Here is a 20,807-nt window from a genome sequence, read left to right on the forward strand (position 1 = left end):
TTGCTCTATAAGACTCACCTTTTCCTTCCTAAAAAGTAAGGGGAAATGTGTGTGCGTCTTATGGAGCGAATGCAGGCTGCGCAGTTATCCCAGAAGCCAGAACAGCAAGAGGGATTGCTGCTTTCACTGCGCAGCAATCCCTCTTGCTGTTCTGGCTTCTGAGATTCAGAATATTTTTTTTCTTGTTTTCCTCCTCCAAAAACTAGGTGCATCTTGTGGTCTGGTGTGTCTTATAGATCGAAAAATACGTAACCTTCCAGTTGTTGCCCTCTGTTTGTGGAACTCTCAAGTGGTCTCCTTGCTGTTCTCTTAAAATATATATTTTTTCAGTGCCAGGCAAATGGCTTTAATTGCTTTTCGTTGAAATTTTAGTCTGCTGCTGTTTTTAGTTTTTTTTAGTTGTGATTTTGATTATATACGGTATATGTTTTAAATGTAATTGTAAGCTACCCTAGGACCTCAACTGAAGTGAAAGTCAGGCTATTGAGATTTTATAAATAATTGGTGGGTGTTCAGTGTCTTCCCACATTTTGGGCTACAGCTCTAGCCAATGAGAAGGAGCTTTTCCAAGTTTGTGAAAGTAATTTCCTTGATTTCGCTGAAGCGAGTGAGAATCTCACTGCCACAAGAACATTCTTCATATTCAGTTTTTTAACCCAAATGTGTATTTGATGTGAGGGAGTTGAAAAACTTAGACCTTCCTTCTGCATTGTTGATTAATCTCAACAATGGGATGACATTGTATTATTCGCAGTTGAGTTCAAATGCAGTGATATTTAAATTTCTGGGCTCTTCTGAGTTGGATCCGATGAGACAGAGTTTTTATAAGCAGGAACATTTGGCAGGGACACAAGTCAAAACTATAATACAAATGTCTGCTAGCAGAAAAGACTTCATGACAGCTAACTTGGAGTCTGTTTTGACCAGGCTTTGTGGTTGTGTTTCGGTTTTGCTAGTGAGAGAAATATGATGTGATCTTCAATCAATTGTCCCAGGCTTAGGCTCATAAAAATAATGTGTTCGTGAGGTTTTGAAGTGAATTAGCTGAGGATTTCAGCTATACAAAGTCCTGTGCATGAGCAATCTGCTTTTCTGTGTGCCGTCATGTTGCATGGAGTAGTTTGGTTATTGGAAACCAAGGAAGCAATGTTTTGTTCAGTTGACTGTTGAAACTAATGGACCTAAGTTAGCCATGTCCATTAATTTCTGTGGGTGTCCTTGGAGTATTTCTAACATTGGCTCCATCCCATGGTGGCTTTTACTTTAAGAAAACCCGGTTCAGTAGAAGGCTGTCTCAAATAATATTCACTTCTGTGTAATCTTATTTTTTGCTTTGCACATTAAATACATATTTGAAAGCAGTTCCTCCAGACAGTGCTGTTGTCCTCAGGTCTTGCTTGTATGTTTCCCAAAGGCATCTGGTTGACCACTGTGAAAACAGGATGCTGGAGTAGATGGGCCATTGGCCTGATCCTGCAAGCTCTTCCTATGTTCTTATGCACAGACAAGGTGCCTCCTCCACCCTCCTTGGAGAGCTGTCTTCAAGAGCACGGCTCGGGAACCTTTGGCTCTTCAAATGTGGTTGGATCAGTCCCAGTCAGCGTTGCCAATGGCAAGAGATAATGGTGGTCGTAATCCAAACAAATTATAGAGGGCTCCCAAGTTCTCCATCCTTCTGTACAGTGGTACCTCAGGTTAAGTACTTAATTCGTTCTGGAGGTCCATTCTTAACCTGAAACTGTTCTTAACCTGAAGCACCACTTTAGCTAATGGGGCCTCCTGCTCCTGCTGCCGCGCCGCCAGAGTACGATTTCTGTTTTCATCCTGAAGCAAAGTTCTTAACCCGAGGTACTATTTCTGGGTTAGCGGAGTCTGTAACCTGAAGCGTATGTAACCTGAAGCGTATGTAACCCGAAGTACCACTGTAGAGCCTCTGAAGGAGGAGCTGAGCCATGAAAAATCTAGTATCTCGTGCTGAAAGCAAATCATTAATATTGCTCAAAGGAAAAAATAGGGACAGGGATTTACTAGGGACAGGTAGCAGCACATAGATTCTGTCCCCGGTAAATAGGGGTCTTTGGAGCATATGGGATAGTGATCCTATTGTAGACATGCACTCAATGCATTTTATTCAAACATGCCATCTGTTTTCCGGGATTAAGCTTTTTTTGGGGGATAGGAACTGGTTCTACATGGTTGCGTCAAGGGTTGTCCATTCAAAGCGCTGATTAGCCCTGCTAATTCAAACAATATTTCAAATACAACACTGCAATTAAAAAGTTAGTGGTCAAATGTCTGCGTGATAAAGATGGACATAGTCATCTTGAAAATATATGAAAAGGCAGACAGCCTACCTAAAGCGTTGGGGTGGAGGGTGAACAAGAAAACAGAACAGACGGAACCTTTGATTTGTTGATCAGTATGTTTTTAATTTGTGTTCCAGATGCAGCAGCAATCTGAATAATATGCTCTGTTTGGGGGGGGGGGATGGAAATGTGCTGTGACTCACATTTTGTCTGTAAGCACTCTGTAGCAAATTTTAAACACAGAAAAGAACGGTGCAGCAAGGACCTTTTTCGCACCTAAGGTAGGAAATGATTGTAGGAAGTGTGTTAATTATTAGTACAGCACAGCTTTCCCTGACCTGGTGCCATCCAGATGTTTTGGACTGTGGCTGGATCTGATGGGGGTTATAGTCCAAAACATCTGGAGGGCTTCGGGTTGTGGGACAGTCAAAACAAGTCTGAAAGAGGATGAAATGTTTTGTGTAAATCATGTCTCTGTATTGGACTGAGGGACTCATAGACAGTAATTGATAAACACTTAAGGTTAGTTTTAGCATTTGTACTAAGCAAAAGAAGGGGTGTTAAAACACTGCTGCTAAATTTGTTTATTTCTTGCATTTTTTAGTTGTGGGTTTTAAATTTTCATTCTGTTCAAAAAAATAGTTTTTATCTACTATGTGTTTTGGACAGTATTTTGTTTATTTGCTATGCATTTCCAGCTCTTATGATTTAACCAAATTTTGCATGATGGTTCCTGAGAATCAAGGAGCAGGTTTCCTTCTACGTTTGGATACAGTTGGATACCGTTTTGATTCAAGATGGCGGTTGAACCTTTCTGAACTGCACAGATTTTAACAATTGATTTCAAAACTGCACTGATTTTGGGCCGGGGGGGGCATTCTTAGAATTCCTGAGCAACGTGGCTACAAGTTTGCTAGTCATTGATAATGTAAGCTTCCTTGAAGACCCTATGGTGAAAAGGCAAAGTTTAAACAAAAATAAATGATAGGAGTGAGAGTATAAACGATAAATAGCAGGTTACAATAGCAAGATGCAGAGCATATGTTTAATACAGAAGGAGACAAGAGTGGAAGATAAGAGGATAGCTAGGGTGGGATTGGTAGAAGCCTAATGGATTGTGGGATAACAAGGAGCTTACATAAGACCGGAAAGACGGGTGGCAAATAACAGGAAAAGTTGATATGGGCAACTGAGGGTAAGACTCAAGAAGAGAAGATAAGCTTAGTATCTACTTAAAGGGCTTTCTGTTGTGAAAGCCAGTCTGTCTGCCTTCCTCTAACCCCAGTTAAATCTGTACCAGGTGCTTTCTTAAAGCCCTGGCTACTAGAATGGCATTGGTCCCAGGGTCCATCTATGTTTTACGTCCATAACTTGCACCTGTGACATACATTATACTTTCTGTTTAAAGAGCAACGTGGAGCACTTTCAACCTTTTGTTTGACATGCATATTGCACCATCCATGAGAAACCCCACTGCCTCTTGCAATCTCCACTGCTATTGGGACACCATGGTGTTCAGGTAATATTATGGAAGTGGCTCTTGTGCTTTGTTTTGCTTTGCAGAAGGTTGTGTGTTGTCTCAGTGCCTGCCCTCAATTGTTACGGTGTGTGTCAGTCTTGCTGGCATAAACAATATCCCATTCAACTAAGACCAATCTGATGCATCTGCAAAGAAGCTTTCCCCCTTGCCTTTAGTTTAATAATCATGTGGAAGTACAGGTAGCCTGTTGTTGGCATCCATCTGTCTTGAGAAACAATGGAGTGCGCCTCAGGAGGGGAAGTGAAACTGCTGGGTTAGCAGCACCAAAGTGACTTCCCCGGGACGCAAGCTTGGGCAGTGTGTAAGGCGGTTCCGGGATGCCCAGATGACAAGACCCCACTCTCAGCCTCACTGATGTGGTCCAAAGGAAAGCAGAGCAATGTTTGGGACCAGTTTGGCTGCAGGAGTTGCTGGAAAGAGGCGTACAAGGCACCATCCAACCATCTTAGGGACTCCACTCTGGAACAGGGTTTACTCCTTAGTCTTTTCTTCTCCGGATGATAACCTGCAAGGCAATGGAGGTTTAGGGTCATAGTTTCCTTCTCCTAGATGGGCTAGCTTCCGAGGTTGATGAGCCCCATCTGCCCCTCACTTCCCTCTACAGCACATGCAGAAACCATCTTCTTGACCATTGGACCTGTTATCTCGTCCGCTCAATCCATGGGAACCTGTCTTCACATGCAGGGGAAGTCCCTAACACACTGAGGGTTTGCGGCAGGTAGCACAAGCAGAAAAAAGGTATCTTAGTGTGTGTGGTCATGGCTGCCTTGCTTTTTCTGGAGTGTGTGCATTTCCCTGCACCTGCTTTGTGGCCAGATTTTGGGGATGTCTTTGTAGGCAGGTTGTCCAAGGGCACTGCTCCAGAAGATATGTTAAAAATGCATCCAAAACTTGAAAAGATTTTTGCTTAAAACTTAAAAGCCTTGATAATTCATCTTCCCAGCCTTCAGAACGAACAGGGAGATGTTGTCTTGGATGAAGTGTGCCGTACTTACAGTTACTGGAGTTTGTTACGATTTTAGTTTTGCTTGCAGCTGAGAAGAGAGGGCAGGAAGATTCTGCGTATTATTTTCCAGGCAGATGCTTAGAAGTTCCTAGCTGCCTGATTTTAAAATGAAATTTAAACCATGAGCCCTTGGGAGTTGCTGAGGTCATTCTCTAAGCTCATTACCACGCACCAGAATTACATTTGCTAACCCTGCCACTACTTAATTCGTTTTTTCCACCTGCATATTCAATTTGTGAAATTAACATTAGCGCTTGCCTATAAATGAAACTCGTATGCAGATGCTGTTTTTCTGCTTATCCTGTTGATAGGGGTTTTTTTTTTAATCCAGAATCCTCCATTATATGCTCTTTGCCTCCAGCTCAGTTAAGCTCCAGCAACAGTGGGGTCTCACAAGAGCAGGTGGCTGTGTGCTTGACCGGTGCAGGACACTGAAGCAGTTGGTGCCGCAGAAGTTTCCATTATAAATAGTTGTGTTGTGCTAAATACAGGCCCTACGTTAAAACTCAGTATAACTGGCATGGCACACCCAAGACATTCCTCTAGGTCACTAATGTGGAGAATGAACTTCAGGAGACATCTCCTGGTCCAGATACTACTGCCTGAGCCACTACTGGAACTCTCGATGAAATCAATGTCAGCCTTATGCAACAGTAGAATTAAGAATGCAAAACCAACTGTACTTGGTGTGGTCAGTGGTCCATCCATCCCACAGTTGCCTTCAAACGGGACCTAGAGCTGGGCATGCCCTTGCAAAATGAGATTCTTTTGGGGAAGCTTCTGCTTCTCTGGCTGCTATAGAAGTTATATCATTATTATTATTTTGTTTGAATCTCAGAAAAGTAAATGCAGATTAAAATTTAGGAGAATGTAGCTGAGGGAGCAGCCATGATCTCCATGGTGGAATTCCTCCTGAAAATATGTCAAGAGCCTGCTATTCAAAGGGATGGAAAAAAACTTGCCCACTGCTTAGAGCTCGGTCAGTTCTTCCTACATGAATCTTAAAACAGGTTTGTTTTTTGCCCAATTCTTCGGGGCGAGGGTGGGGTGGAATCAGCAGCAGGAGACTGGGGGCAAAACTGGATGGACAAGAGGTCCACGTTCTTACGTCTGGCTGGTTTGGCCATGAGACGGTAAGGATTGTCTGATAAGCATCTTTGTGCCAGAAGTGCAGTTTGGCTTGGCTTAAAGACAGACTTAATTCCTCTTAGTTCCAGCTGTTGGTGTAGCCAAGAATGCTTCCAGAACGGAAATTCTTGGCTGTGCCAAATGAAAATCTGTCTTCAAGGAGTTTGGTGATGGAGGAAGGAGGCTGTCTAGTTTCCATTTTCTCACTAGCTCTCCCTCTCCTCCAAAGCTACTTTGTTGGATAGAAATGGATGCATGGCATGCTGTACTTCTTAAACAACCACCACCACCATGGTCAATTAGTTCATTTCAAAAGGATACAACACTGAGGCAAACCCCAGACTTTTATACCCCCTCGCTCTCTTTCTGTCTACAAGCTGTCAACATTCCACTCTTACGTAATGATTTGTGCCATGCCGTGAATGCTCAAGGAACTGAGCACCTAAAACAACACAAATCTCACAGATCAGCAAAGTGCCCTGGCGTGGGTGTTGCTCAGAGCAGCGGGTGAGAGGCCAGCTCCTCTGGACACTCAAAAAGAGGTATGTGGTAGGAAGCTGGGTTTGTTTACATAAATGATTGAATCTTCGCCCCGTTGTATTAATTTCAGGCCATTCTGCTGTTTCTCTTGATGTAGAAATCACTCTCTCCAGCCATCTCTCTCCAGCTGTTTGATGTATTACATCTACAGTATAATGCTGACTGACCCTTAAAATGTTACGGTCAAGTCTCCCCTGGGGGGTGTTCTCTGGTACATGGGCTGCGAGTTACAACACAAATTTTCCCTTTGGTTTTTAGGTCGGTACAATAAATTTAACCTGAGCTGACTGTTAGGGCTTTTTAAAAGAGGTTTAGAAACACAATATTTTCTCCCCCCTCCCTCCAGTGAAAGGAAATTTGGAAGGAGTTCATGTAGGAAGAAGGCCTTTGAAGGCTTCTAGAGGGCTGTGTTCTTCCCTCCATGTTTTGAGGTGACATCAGGAGGGGGTAGTGCTCTTCCGATCGAATCCTGCTTGTGGGTTTACCACAGGCATGTGAGTGGCCACTGTGAGAACAGGATGCTGGACTTAGATGGGCCACTGGCCTGATCCAGGAGACTCTGCTTACAGTCTTACATTCTTTAAGGAGATTGGGTTCTTCCTCCTGAGATTCCCCTAGCAAGGGTGGGGAACTATGGGACGGATCCAGCCTTCAGCCTCTCTTCTGCTACCGCAGCCTGCCCAAAGCCTCCCTTTCTGTTTCCCACCAGATGGGCAAGAGGCACTTCATGGGAAGCTGTTGCCTCAACATACCCCAGCAGTGTGGTGCTCACCGGGTAGAGAAGTGCGTTGTGAGAAGTTAGAATTGTCACTTCAAATCCACTGCATACTTTCCTCCAGTTAAAAACTACGGATTCTTTATGGTTGGAGTTTTATGCATCCAACCATCATGTACTGAACAAAGAAACCATCAAATATACAGGAAGGCAGAAGTGAATGGAAGAAGAATAGAAGGAAAACCTGGATCATGGGATACTCAAAACTTTTTCTTACAAACACAATCCCACAACACAGTTGGGGCGTAACTACTCTGTAAAGAAGTTGAGTATGTGCTTCTGCTTTCCGGAGTTAGTGCTGGCATTGGGCGGAGAAAGGCGTTTTGGACAGAAAATTGTGGTGGCTAATCTGCTTTAGGCAGTTATGGTTATGGTTCCAACACGGTTATGGAGTTGGAAAACTGATAGCGGTAGCCACTCTGCACAACTGAATGAGTTTGGGGATGGACTGTACCTCAGTGGTAGAGCACATCCTTTGCATGCAGAAGCGCTCCAGGGTCAGTCCCCAGATCTTCAGTAGGGCTTGACAAGACTCCTGGCTGAATCCCTAAGGGCTGCTGCCAATCAGTGTGGACCAGCCTCACCAAACCTAGTATCTTCCAGATGTTGTAGGACTAAGGTTCCCATCACCTCCTGATCATTGGTTATCCGGGCTGGTGCTGTTGGGAGCAATATGTGGATGGCCATGTGTTCCCCATCCTTGGGGTAGAGGCTCCCTGAAGCCAAGGATCAAAGCTTCTTGACTATTGGAACAAAAACGTCTGACAACATCAGAAGGGTGCTAGGTTGGGCAATTCTGAGATCCAGCACCGAGGGCCTTCTGGGGGTTCCCTCATTGCGAGAAGTAAGGTTACAGGGAACCAGCCAGAGGGCCTTCTCGGTAGTGGTGCCTGCCCTGTGGAGCGGCCTCCCTTCAGATGTGAAGCGAATAAGCAGCTATCTTATCTTTAAAAGACATCTGAAGGCAGCCCTGTTTAGGGAAGTTTTTAATATTTAATGCTGTATTGTTTTTAAGACTCGATTGGGAGCCGCCCAGAGTGGCTGGGGAAACTCAGCCAGATGGGCAGGGTATAAATAAATTATTATTATTATTATTATTATTATTATTATTCGAGTGAGCTCACATTTTGTTCAGCTTTGAACCTGGAATTTCTTCTTTGGTGCTTTTTACCACTGTGCTGGGCTGTTAACCGCCATTGATCCCTGTCATCAGCACCAGGCAGCGCAGCCAGTGATCAGAAATAATGAGAACTGTAGCCCAAGCACATGTTGGCTACCCTTAACCTGCTCAAATACCATATTTTAAATTTAGGCGCTTAAAAGGGGGAAAGAGAGAGAGAGAAGAAAAGAAAAGTCCTAGTTCTACAAAATGCAAAAGGAGAAAAGAATGGTGGTTGAATGTTTGATATCAGTGCTTACTAGGAATGTTGACTCTCATATTTCCACTTCTCTTGCCTTCCTCCCCTTTGCAACTGACTTGTTTTAGGCTGAGTCTTATACTATGGGATGGGTGAGGAAGAGAACAAATATGTGTCCCAGCTGAAGGACGTGTTCAACAGCTGCGATGCCACAGGCACCGGGTATTTGGACAAGGAAGAGCTGACCGAGCTATGTCGCAAGTTACACCTGGAGAGGCAGCTACCCCTACTCCTGGAGAACCTCTTGGGAAATAATCTCTTTGCCAGGGTAAGTAGGCCCAAGGCCTCTGCGCCTGACTGTTTTGAAGGAGCACTTCTCTCATAACGGTTTAAAATGGCAATCTTGTCTCCCGGCCCTTCCCCACCAGTTGTTCCCATCCGTGCATGGAATTCTCAGCTGGTCACTCTTCATCCTTCCTGTCTGGCCCTGAACACTTTTAAATCCCATTGGTGCCTCCTAAAGGCAAGCCTAGGGGCATATTTTCCCCCCAAAATTGCACCACTCGACATGTCTGTGTTGAAGTGGGATAGGATGCCGTCCCTGCGCTTTTCAGGGAGACCTAAATAAACCCTGTCCCACTTATTTTCCGATGGACATTATGGAATGTGGCCTAAACTTCCCTCTTGTGTCATTTTTTTTAACTGTCCCACTTTGGGCATGGCTTGTTCTTCTCTCCCGGTTGCAAAGCCTTTGCAAAGCCTAGGATGTGATTAGGGGGATCCTAGCGGGTGGCACTGTGGGTTAAACCACAGAGCCTAGGACTTGCCGATCAGAAGGTTGACGGTTCAAATCCCCGTGACGGGGTGAGCTCCCGTTGCTCGGTCTCTGCTCCTGCCAACCTAGCAGCCTGAAAGCATGCTAGTGCAAGTAGATAAATAGGTACTGCTCTGGCGGGAAGGTAAACGGCATTTCCGTGCGCTGCTCTGGTTCGCCAGAAGCGGTTTAGTCATGCTGGCCACATGACCCGGAAGCTGTACGCCGGCTCCCTTGGCCAATAAAGCAAGATGAGCGCCGCAACCCCAGAGTCGGGCACGACTGGACCTAATGGTCAGGGGTCCCTTTACCTTTACCTTTAACTCCTTTAGTGTTCACATCCCTGTTGCCTACTGTGCAGTCATCCCTTCAGATCTTTCTTTTCCAAGTTGCAGAAAGCAGTGTCTCAAAATGGTGGTGGTGGATTTATGCTGTTTGCTTCTGCAAAAACTAGCACCTTACAAGGACAGTACTTTGTAGGTGCAGACAAAGGACTGACCTAGATGGTCACAGAAGCTTCTTATCTCCACCAAAAAGCAACATGCTTTGGAAGATTAATAATAATAAATTTTTATTTATACCCCGCCCTCCCCGGCCAGGGCTGGGCTCAGGGCAGCTAACACCAAATATAAATTATAATAAAACATAATAGGGGGAAAAACAGTTAATTAAAATACGGCTTAAAATGCAGCCTCATTTTAGTAAAAGGTAAAGGTAAAGGGACCCCTGACCATTAAGTCCAGTCGTGGCCGACTCTGGGGTTGTGACGCTCATCTCGCTTTACTGGCCGAGGGAGCCGGCGTACAGCTTCCAGGTCATGTGGCCAGCATGACTAAGCCGCTTCTGGCGAACCAGAGCAGCGCACGGAAACGCCGTTTACCTTCCCACCAGAGCGGTTCCTATTTATCTACTTGCACTTTGACGTGCTTTCGAACTGCTAGGTTGGCAGGAGCAGGGACCGAGCAACGGGAGCTCATCCTGTCGCGGGGATTCGAACTGCTGACCTTCTGATCGGCAAGTCCTAGGCTCTGTGGTTTAACCAGTCTCATTTTAGTAGTAGCCCATAAATCAAGACCATAAAGGGAGGAAACATCAGATATTCACCTGAGCCAGCTATCCATGCTGGTCCTACATGGGCCAGCAAAAAAAAAGCCAAGGGAAAATTTATATACCACATCCCATATAAGGGGTCAGAATGAGTCTAAGCTGAAGGCCAGGTGGAACAGCTCCGTCTTGCAGGCCCTGCAAAAAGATGTCAAATCCCGCAGGGCCCTGGTATCTTGTGATGGAGCGTTCCTCCAAGTCAGGGCCAGTGCAGAAAAGGCCCTGGCCCTAGTTGAGACCAATCTAACCTCCTTGAGGCTCAGGTTGTTATTTATGGACCTTAAGGTCCTCTGCAGGGTATACCAGGAGAGGCAGTCCCATAGGTATGAGGCTCCTAGGCCATATAGGGTTTTAAATGTCAAAACCAGCACATTAAACCTGACCCTGTACTCCACTGGGAGCCAGTGCAGCTGCTAAAGCACTGGATGAATGTGATCCCACGGCAAGGACCCTGCAAGGAGCCTCGCCGCTGGAGTTTCTGGGTCAGCTTCAAGGGCAGTCCCCGCGTAGAGCGAGTTACAATGATCAAGTCTGGAGGTGACCGTTGCATGATTGTCTGAATGCAACCAAGAGAATACAGAACTATCGTACAGAAGTATGGAGTAGTCTTCATCTTCAACAGAAAATGTTACCTGGTAGCTGTTGGTTGCATTCACACAATCTTCCAAAGCATGTTTTTTTTGTGTGTGTGTGGAGATCAGAAGCTTCTACTTCTTTGTGTCCAAGTACACTAAACCTTGGTTTGGTCAAAATATAACTTGCATACAAACCAGGACCTCCAAATGGAGAGCCAGTGTGGTGTAGTGGTTAAGAGCGGTAGTCTCGTAATCTGGGGAACCGGGTTCGCGTCTCCGCTCCTCCACATGCAGCTGCTGGGTGACCTTGGGCCAGTCACACTTCTCTGAAGTCTCTCAGCCTCACTCACCTCACAGAGTGTTTGTTGTGGGGGAGGAAGGGAAAGGAGAATGTTAGCCTCTTTGAGACTCCTTAAAGGGAGTGAAAGGCGGGATATCAAATCCAAACTCTTCTTCTTCTTCTCCAAATGTCCTGGCTCACTGCTGCTCATTCCCAATCCAGGATGGCTTAGGATCTTAGTTTATGAACAATCCATAGTTTATTGCATTTGGACACAAAGGCAAATTATGGTGTGCTGTTAAGTAGCACCTTCCAGTCTCCTCCCCTTGTATTATTGGAGAAGAGGAGAAATGGTTTGACTGCAGCTCACTGCTGTATTTATTCTCAATCCTCCAAGCCAGTTATGTGGCCCAAATCTTTTGGTGTAGAAGCAAAGCTCTGTTTGTTCTTTTGTTTTATGTGACTAGCTTTCTAAAGTTCAAACTAATTTCCTATGTAAGAGAATTCATGGGCATCCTTGCTGGGTTTTCAGCAGAGAGTTATAAATTGTTGCCTGTCTTTTCTAAATTGGGACCTGAATTAATGGAACTTGCAAGAAGCTGGAAGCATGTTCTCTGTTAACAAAAGTTGCACTTTTGAACTGACTGAGGGTATTGTTCCCATTCTTACAAATGATCCTGCAAAGGTTTCTGCCAATCAAATATTCTCAGTCTCTCAAGTGCAAAAATACAGTGACTTCTCTTTCTTACTGTAAAGAATAAGAAAGATAAGGGTGACTGATTGCAATAGTCAAAACGGTTAATAGAAAGAACATGGAAATTCTAGTATCTCGGAATGTTTGTTAATAGAATGCATGTATATTTCTGGTGTGAAAAGTTGAAATCTCTACCCCAGACCAATAGAGCATTTTTTTAAGGCTTGTTTATGGGACGATAGCTTAGTAAAGTAAACATTTAAGTGTGGTTTTATGTATATTTTGCTGATTTTATCCTTATATGTTATACTCCGCCTTGCTATCTTTTTATGAAACACACACACACACACACACACACACACACATATTTGCACCCCTACCATAACTGCTGAAGCTCGACAACATTCCAATTTGATCCCGTTAACTATCTACTCATTTTCAAAGGAGAATTACCCTTTGAAATTACACTTGTGTACTTATTGTTCAGGTGGCATCTTAAAACACCTTGGTGAATCAAAAGCCAGACCAAATAAACACTTTGGCTTGCCACGTTGGTGCCCAAGCTACAGTGCCCTGGAACGGTACATTTTCTAGTGGTGGAGTCTGTAAGAGCTTAGCAATCAGCAGTCTCCTTTTAGGCAGGTAGCATCTGGTGTATTGCATTCATGCTGGTGCCTATCTTTAAAACCAGAGTGCCAGGGCAGTGATGCAAAATGCATGGGTGTATTGCTCATTCCCCAAACCTGATGAATATCAGTTCCTGTCAGGTGAATTAAATTTGGTCTTTGAGACCTCATCAAACATTAGCAACGTCCTCCAGTAGGGGTAGGTTCTGGAGTAACTGAACGAGAACAAGATTGTGCTGGGAATCAGTGCTGCCCTGTTTACCACCAGATCTTCTTTAGCTGGATTGGCAAAAGTGACAGTACACTGTCAGTGTAGACAGTATTGAGCTATGTGGACCAATGGTCTGACTCAGCATAAAGCAGAAACAAGAACTGGTATACACCTGACTTAACAATGTCTTGTCTGTCCACTCCTAGGTTAACTTTGAAGAGTTTAAGGAAGGCTTTGTGACCATATTGTCCTCAAGCATCAGTCTTGGTCTTTCAGATGATGAGAGCAGTTACCTGGAACCAGGTGGGTGAAGAGTGGAGGCTGCTAAAAGATTACTTGTTTTGGATTTACTGCTTTCAAGTTCCTTTGTTTACAGTGCGCTATTGACCACTAAGCTTAAGTATGCTGTAGAGCAGAGCTGCAATCAGACTGGTGATCCTGATCTACAATTGTGTTTCCAACTCTTAGCTGTTCCGGATGAAGTCGAGCCTAAATACATCCATGGGGCCAAGTGGTACGGCCGCCGGACGAGGCCGGAACTGCAGGGTGCAAGTCTGGAAACTCCCAAGTATTTACAGGAGCAGCAAGCAAAGGCAAATGGGAAAAGTCAGCTGAGACGCTCAGCATCTTTGGAGAGTGTGGAGGTGAGGTCGAGTCTCTTGAGTTTTACTGTATGTTACTTTAGAAGAAGCAGCCTTGTAAACATGAGGCTTCTTTCATAGTTCATGCTTACCCAGAAGTTCAGAAGTTTCCAAAGCCTGCCCAGCAAATATTAGGCTCAGATATCAAGGCAGTGAACGTGTCATTGCAGAGGAGGTGTTTGCATGCTTCTGTGGGATGTAATCCACTGGGAGCAGTCAAATACAACATTCCTTGTTTTGCTAGAGTGGACGTGCAAGGGAATGTTTAGTCCAGCAAGTCAAAAACTTCCTGTTCCTCCTGGCCTGGAGCATCCTTCCTTACATGTGACTAGTGGGTGGGCATGACCTTTCCAGACCTGGTAAAAGGCCAAGGCATGCTTCTACTCTCCCTCTTTTCCATCTTCCTTTCGTCCGGCGAACTTCCTGGATGCTAACTGCAGTCACTAGGTCAACCCACATATGGGGTAAACCTGTTTGTATATGCTTGTAAGCCTGCCTTCAGGGATCACACTGTGCTCTGCCTGATTGTAAGACTGTGGTGTCTTTATTCTTTTAGGAGGGATTCAAGGGGTCTTACCAGGAAAATATTAGAACACATTTCAGTCTGGACAAGCCAGATTGAATTGCGTATTGTCTTAAGAAACTCACATGAGTTTGCAACTGTGTTTTCTGCTGTGTAAAGGGGAATTCACTCTGCTAAGAAAAGGAACTTGCTAATGCAAGTTAGGAAGGATATTAATAAACAATATATCCTCTCCTGCCACCCTGAACATTCCCACAGTTTCTGTATCCAAAGCCAGCATCCAGGAAGCTGATGTTACTTAGGATAAGGCTGGAGAGAACCAGTGCATCTCAGAGACAAGTGGGGTTGGGGCTAGCTCAGCATCCAGCATCCTCTCAGTTGCCTGTCTCTCTGGAGGGAGCCCCTTTCTGGCAGGAGAAGTCACTTAGCAGGAGGTGTCTGACTAGGTGTATGCAGTATTGCAGGAGCAGAACACCCCTCTGCCAATCTGCTTTGACCCTCTCCTGGATCTAGCTGTCCATTCTTCAGACGACTGATCTCCTCCCCGGGTGCAGATACTTCTTGGGATCCTGATTCCACCTGCTTTATTCCACTCGGATCCTCCCCAGGGTCGTTCTGGTCACCTCCCTGAGCTCCTCCCATTCTTCCTCAGGATCTGACCATCCCCTCCAGGACACCTCCACAAGACTCATGATAATCCTTTTAAAAAAAAAGCTCGGCTCTTTAGCTTGCATGAAACAGTGAATCCTTCTCTTATTTTCAGAGCCTTAAATCAGACGAAGAGGCCGAAAGCACAAAAGAACAACAGCATGAGATGTTTGAGGGTCAAGGTAGGAGAAACCTAAACTCAAAATGCATGTTTAAAACAATTAGAACGGGTTCTCTCCTTTTGAAAGAAGGAAAGGAGAAAAAGCAATACTGAGGATGGAAACTTTCCTTCTTTAACTCTCTGGTCATCTGATTTCAATCAGTGACTTTAAGGACAGGGTGATAGTTCAGTAACAAAATCTGTTTTTTACAGGTAGAAGGTCCGTGATATTTCCAGTTAAATGTAACAGGAAGCAAGTGGTGGAAAACAACCTTTTTCTGAGACTTTGGAGAGCCACTGCCTGTCAGAGTAGGCATAAGAAGCTGCTTTATCCCAAGTCAGACCTTTGGTCCATCTTAGCTCAGTATTGTCTACACTGACTGGCAGGTGGCTCTCTGGGGTTTGAGGAAGGAGATTATTTCCAGTCCTACTTGGAGATGCTGGAATGGAACCCAGGACCTTCTGCGTGCAAAGTCCTTCTCCCAGTTCAGTACTGGGTGAAGTGGACCAGTGGTCCAACTTGCTAAAAGACAACTTGATAACTTCAGCACATCAGTATTCTTTTTTCACTAGTTGCTAAAACAATCACCCTAAACTTTTCTTCCCTCAGATTTATTATGGGGCTAACGTTTAGCATTGAAAACTATTGCTCGTTTATTTAAATGCCACCTTTACTCCAACGAGCAATACATGGTTCTCCTCCTTCCCAGTTTTATCCTCACCGCAACCCTGTGAGGTAGGTTCAGCTGAGTGGCAATGACTGGCCCAAAGCCACCCAGTAAACTCTGCGGCTAAATAGGGATTTGAACCCTGCTCTAACAGGTCCCAGCCCAACATTCTGACCACTATGCCATGCTTACGTTGTTTGGAAAGATGCAGTTAGAGGATAAGGGAGACTGATGAAGCAGACAGGTCAATATTCTTCTGAGAATGCTTTCATGCATTCCTGGGGAAATCCCATTTTATTTCATTGTGTTATATACTTCCATCTACAGTGGAAACCCTATTTACGTTGTAAACAATGCAAAATCATTGGTATATTTTGTACTTGAAGGTTCGCAGAGCATTGGAGTCTTGTACACAGGGCAAATATTGGAGGAAGCAATTTTGAAAAATTAAGTCTACAGAGGAGAGTGGGATTCTCTGTTAAATGGCTGAAGGCTTGTGGAAAGAGCAGTCTTTGCTGTGACTGACGGAATAATTTAAAGATAAAATTCTGCTCTTCTTGCTTGGTGGAATTTCTTTATATTTACAGGGCGAAGGTGTACCTGGCATGATGACCTCTATGATAGCCCCAGAAAGGTCTCTCCCTCGTGTTTTGGCATGACTGAGAATCAGGTTCGGGACATCTGGGAAGATCTTGGCGTTGGAAAGAACGGGCACCTTAACAAACAAGAGCTGGCTACCGTTTGTAAGAACATTGGACTCAAAGAGATGGAAAAAGAGGTGGGGTAAATTCAGCTGTTGGAAATCGTTTGGCCAAGTATTGAAGATAGATATAGATAGATATAGATATAGATATAGATATAGATATAGATATAGATATAGATATAGATATAGATATAGATATAGATATTATTCCCAGAGCTTCTTGACCAAGTGGGTCTTCTCAGTCCTAGTCCGACACTATTAATTACTGTACCATACTGGCATTTCCCCATGTTACATTTTTGTAGATGTTGTAGTACCACACTCCTTTTTTTCTGGCCAGAAAGACCACCAAGGTGGTGCTGCAGCTTTTCGTTGCAGTCCTCAAAGAAGCAGAAGAGATGCCAGGGCAAGAGTGCTGCCGCAGTTGCCCACTAACTGCAAAGAACTTGAAAGCACTAACAATAATGTGCCTTCTCCAAGTCTTTAAGGTTGGGTAGACTTTATTAAATTTTGGTCACAACCTGGTGAGCTGCTGTGGTAGGCTGCCTATTGGTACTGTTGGAACAAATCAATGTATTTTGATGTGGGGGGCATTATTTGGAGTATTTGTGTTGTGTGTTTCTCCCTGGTAGTAGGTTCACCTTCCAAAAGGCAATTTATTCCTCTTAATGACTAGGCAGTAAAATGACTGTTTTAGGGGAAACTGTTGTGCTTCCAAGAGCATTTATTAGTTTAAATTGTTATAAAATACCACTTCTTGTATTTTTTTTGGACAGCATAAAATGGTCAAATTCCTCAGGTAATTTTTTCCCTAAATATAATGTCTGATACTTTGTGATAGATTGCTTTTTACAAATGTTTTATTCAGGATCTCGAAGATTTGTTCCACCAGTTGGATGGTGATGGAGATGGCAGAGTAAGCTTAAAGGAGTTCCAGCTTGGCCTGTTCAACCACAGCCCCATTCTTTGCCCTATTTCTTCCACACCTCTCAAAGCAAGATGTCAGAGATCACCATCCCACCAGGTAACGGTCAAAGCATAATTTCTGAGAGACTTCCTTCAGAAACATAGTTTTAAGGCTCAGAATCTGAAACCATTCAGAGGATCTCCAGCAGCGCCTTTTCACGCAGAGCTGTGTTATGACACACGGGAAGCCATGTTTTCATGCTGTGTGACTAAGCTGCAACATGCTTTTTCGCGTGCATAAGGGAGAAGACTGGAACCACCTGCTTTCTGTTTCAAAGTTCTCAGTGACCTCCAAATTTGGGGAAATGTGACTTTCTAAAGCAAGCCACATTCTGAAACCATTGCTGCCTCCTGAATTGTTATCACTAGCAGTGGTTTAAATAAACAACAGTTTCCAAAGTTCAAATGTTGTGGGTGACCGTGGTTAGTTGCAAACCAGAAACGGAAGTTTCCCATTTCCTCTTCCTCGTGCACATAATGGGCAACTGTGGTTTACTGCTGCATATGAGAACTAGGCTAGAATGTCTTGAACTGACCTTCAAATGCAAAAGGTGACCTGAAAGATTCAGATGCCAAGGACTGTTTTCATTTACTCTACTTTTTATGATCCCTGGAAAGCAAAGCAAAGGCAGAATTTAGCAGACTTCATCTTATTAATGTTGGGATACTGCCAGGGAGACAAAGTCCATCATGGCCCCCAAGCCGGCTGCCGGACAATCCATCGATCTCCCGTAGATACAGTATCAGCAATTAGCAACACGAGCTTCCAGAAATAGCTTGCCACATTCTAGAGCCGATGCACACTCTCTATCAGCAGATAATGCACAGCCAAAGTCGCACTCAGGAGAGCATTATTTACAAGTTTTATTCAGCGTTGATCAGAACAAAGAAAAACATGACTGCCTGCTTCAGTGTCTCCAGACACAGAGAGAGAAACGAAAGCAATAGAAAAACATAAACTTCCTGTGAACAGGAAATGCGCAGACTCTGTGACTCACAAACCCTGCTCCCTTTTAAGGTGGAACGGAAATATCCTAACAATTAATTCAGTCTGAAGTATTGGAGTGGTGTGTGGGATCTCCGAGTTGCCTTTTCTAGCCTAAAAGGTAAAGGTAAAGAGACCCCTGACCATTAGTTCCAGTCGTAGCCGACTCTAGGGTTGTGGCGCTCATCTCGCTTTATTGGCCGAGGAAGCCGGCATACAGCTTCCAGGTCATGTGGCCAGCATGACTAAGCCGCTTTTGGCGAACCAGAGCAGCGCACGGAAACGCCGTTTACCTTCCCGCCGGAGCGGTACCTATTTATCTACTTGCACTTTGACGTGCTTTCGAACTGCTAGGTTTGGCAGGAGCAGGGACCGAGCAACGGGAGCTCACCCTGTTGCGGGGATTCGAACCGCCAACCTTCTGATCGGCAAGCCCTAGGCTCTGTGGTTTAACCCACAGTGCCACCCGCGTCCCTGCAATATGGCCTAGTGCCTGTTTAATGAGAGAGTTGCTTATCCGATATAAAGCTCAGATATAGAGTAATCCCATCCAGTAGGAGCTATGAACACACCCTAGTTAAAGCAGTTGGTGCAGAAAATCCTAAGTACCCATGCGGATGTAACCCAGAGTAATAATTCACACTGGAGAATAAGCAGCTTTCCAATGGTGGGTCAAAATAAATAAATAAATAGAGTACTGTTTACAGAGTTCAGATGGGCTGCATGCATCTGGCTACTAGGTAACCCTTCTGGTCTTCCCAGCTTGAAACAAGCTAATTCTGTTTAGGTGGAGGATTAGAGAACTGGTTTAAACTTAGGTAAGTCCTTACAGTGCCTCCTTCTGCTCACCTTTGGACAAGCTTTTTGAAGGCATTTGTTTTTACATACGATCACAACTGATATTAAAATGCAAACCCTGGTAGCTGCGAACAACCAACTTCCTTTATTTATAGATGCATAAGGGTGTTCTTCATTGGTAAAAACATGTTGCCTTTCAGGTCTCACTTGATTGCTACACTGTTTGTCTAAACAGACTTTTCCTTCTTTTCCTCCCTCCATCGCTTCCCTCCCCAATCCGCCCCCAGATTTTCAAAGACGGTGCGCACAGAAGCACAACTCCATCCTTCTTATCTGGCTCCGTGGCCTTGAATCTTTTCTCCAGCATCGATGACGGCAGTGGCTTTGCAAGGCCTGAGCAAGTTGTCTCCATCTGGGCCCAGGAAGGGGTTGAAAACTGCAAGGAGATCCTTAAGGTTTCTAGCTGCTCCTTACAGATTACGAAAGCTTTGGTTTTCCTTTCATCCCAAGAAGAAGCGTTTCCCCCCTTCTCTCTCTCCCCCCCCCCCGCATCCCTCTTTCCCACTAAAGATCCCAGTGATGAATTGCAGCACCTTCATATTAATTAGCATCCGTGTGACACATTTTAAGCTACTCAGAAAGTAGTACAACAGTGGCACCCTACAAAGAACCCTGGGAATTGAAATTCTTCCCCTTCTTGTTTTCTTTGCTCCAAGCTGCATTAACCCATCTGTTGTTGACCCTTTTTCTCTTCCTTCTGCCCAAGGTTCTTCTGATGGCTTAAATCAGTGTTTTCCAAACTTGGGTCTCCAGCTGTTTCTGGACTCCCACTATCCCTAGCTAGCAAGACCAGTGGTCAGGGATGATGGAAGTTGTAGTCCAAAAACAGCTGGAGACCCAAATTTGGGAAACATTGGCTTAGATGAAAGGATAGCCAACATGGTGCCTTCAAAATGTTTTCAACTACAAATCCCATCAGCCCCTGGCTAGCATGATCAACAGACAGGGATCATGGGAATTGTAGTTGAAGACATCTGGAGGACACCATTTTGGCTATCCCTTCTGAAACAGCCTTGCCCTCTCTATTAAGGCAGCTCCCCTCTAAATCCCATTTCTGCCAAGCCTTTTCTGGAACACCATAGACTCACGCTTTCTGTACCTCCTGCTATCGGCCTTTTTAAAGCCCCCTTCCTTCAATTGCTCTGGCTGTTCTGTATACAGAGCCTAGCACACTGGCGTTGAATAAAAATTGATAGCAGTAGTTTTAGAACCTCTTGACTTACATTTCCCTTGATTTTGAGAAGCTCTCTCTGTGTGTGTTTTAACAGAGTCTGGATTTCAACATGGAGGAGAGAGTTAACCTCTTGGAGCTGTCTGCAGCCCTTGATGAGGAGATAACAGTTCCCAAGAGCGGACTTCAACAGGCAGCTTTTGCTTCTTACAGACACGAACTTCGCTATCTAGAGTAACTTGTTCTTTGGCTGTTTTGGGTGGAGGCCCCATTCCTGGCCAACCCCTTCTCCCTTTACACCTCACCCACTCCTTCACCTATTGCTTCACAGTTTGCCCAAACCTATCCCAACTCCCAACCCTTTTAAAAGAGTGGGAAGAACTCAGAGAGCAGTTTGTCCAAACTGTTCTCTGAAGCACCTTCCCTCCTACTGTTAAACAGCTTGCTGTGCTGTCTGCCACCCAAACCGCAGTGTGGCGACAGCCTTACTGTTTTATGTATATAGGAAGATAACAAATACATGCAGT

At 44.6% G+C, this 20,807-nt stretch overlaps 1 protein-coding gene across 4 annotated transcripts in view; it reads left to right on the top strand.

Annotated features, from left to right (window-relative positions):
• The window catches only part of NINL (ninein like), a 46,601-nt gene that overhangs the window by 5,234 nt on the left and 20,560 nt on the right, over nt 1–20,807 (top strand). Inside the window, exons 1-9 of one of the 4 annotated variants that reach the window (XM_081000864.1) lie at nt 5,842–5,862; nt 8,782–8,981; nt 13,164–13,260; nt 13,426–13,601; nt 14,885–14,951; nt 16,185–16,375; nt 17,169–17,324; nt 19,337–19,504; nt 20,378–20,514. In XM_081000864.1, the coding sequence (XP_080856990.1) occupies nt 8,802–8,981; nt 13,164–13,260; nt 13,426–13,601; nt 14,885–14,951; nt 16,185–16,375; nt 17,169–17,324; nt 19,337–19,504; nt 20,378–20,514 (1,172 nt within the window). In that variant the 5' untranslated portion in view covers nt 5,842–5,862; nt 8,782–8,801. Of the gene's footprint in view, nt 1–5,841; nt 5,863–6,506; nt 6,523–7,281; nt 7,560–8,781; nt 8,982–13,163; nt 13,261–13,425; nt 13,602–14,884; nt 14,952–16,184; nt 16,376–17,168; nt 17,325–19,336; nt 19,505–20,377; nt 20,515–20,807 lie in introns of those variants that run through there. The other 3 variants (XM_081000865.1, XM_081000863.1, XM_081000862.1) reach the window with 3 other exon arrangements.

The sequence above is a fragment of the Podarcis pityusensis genome, assembly GCF_964106645.2.
Source record: "Podarcis pityusensis genome assembly, chromosome: 3".
Taxonomy (NCBI): domain Eukaryota; kingdom Metazoa; phylum Chordata; class Lepidosauria; order Squamata; family Lacertidae; genus Podarcis; species Podarcis pityusensis.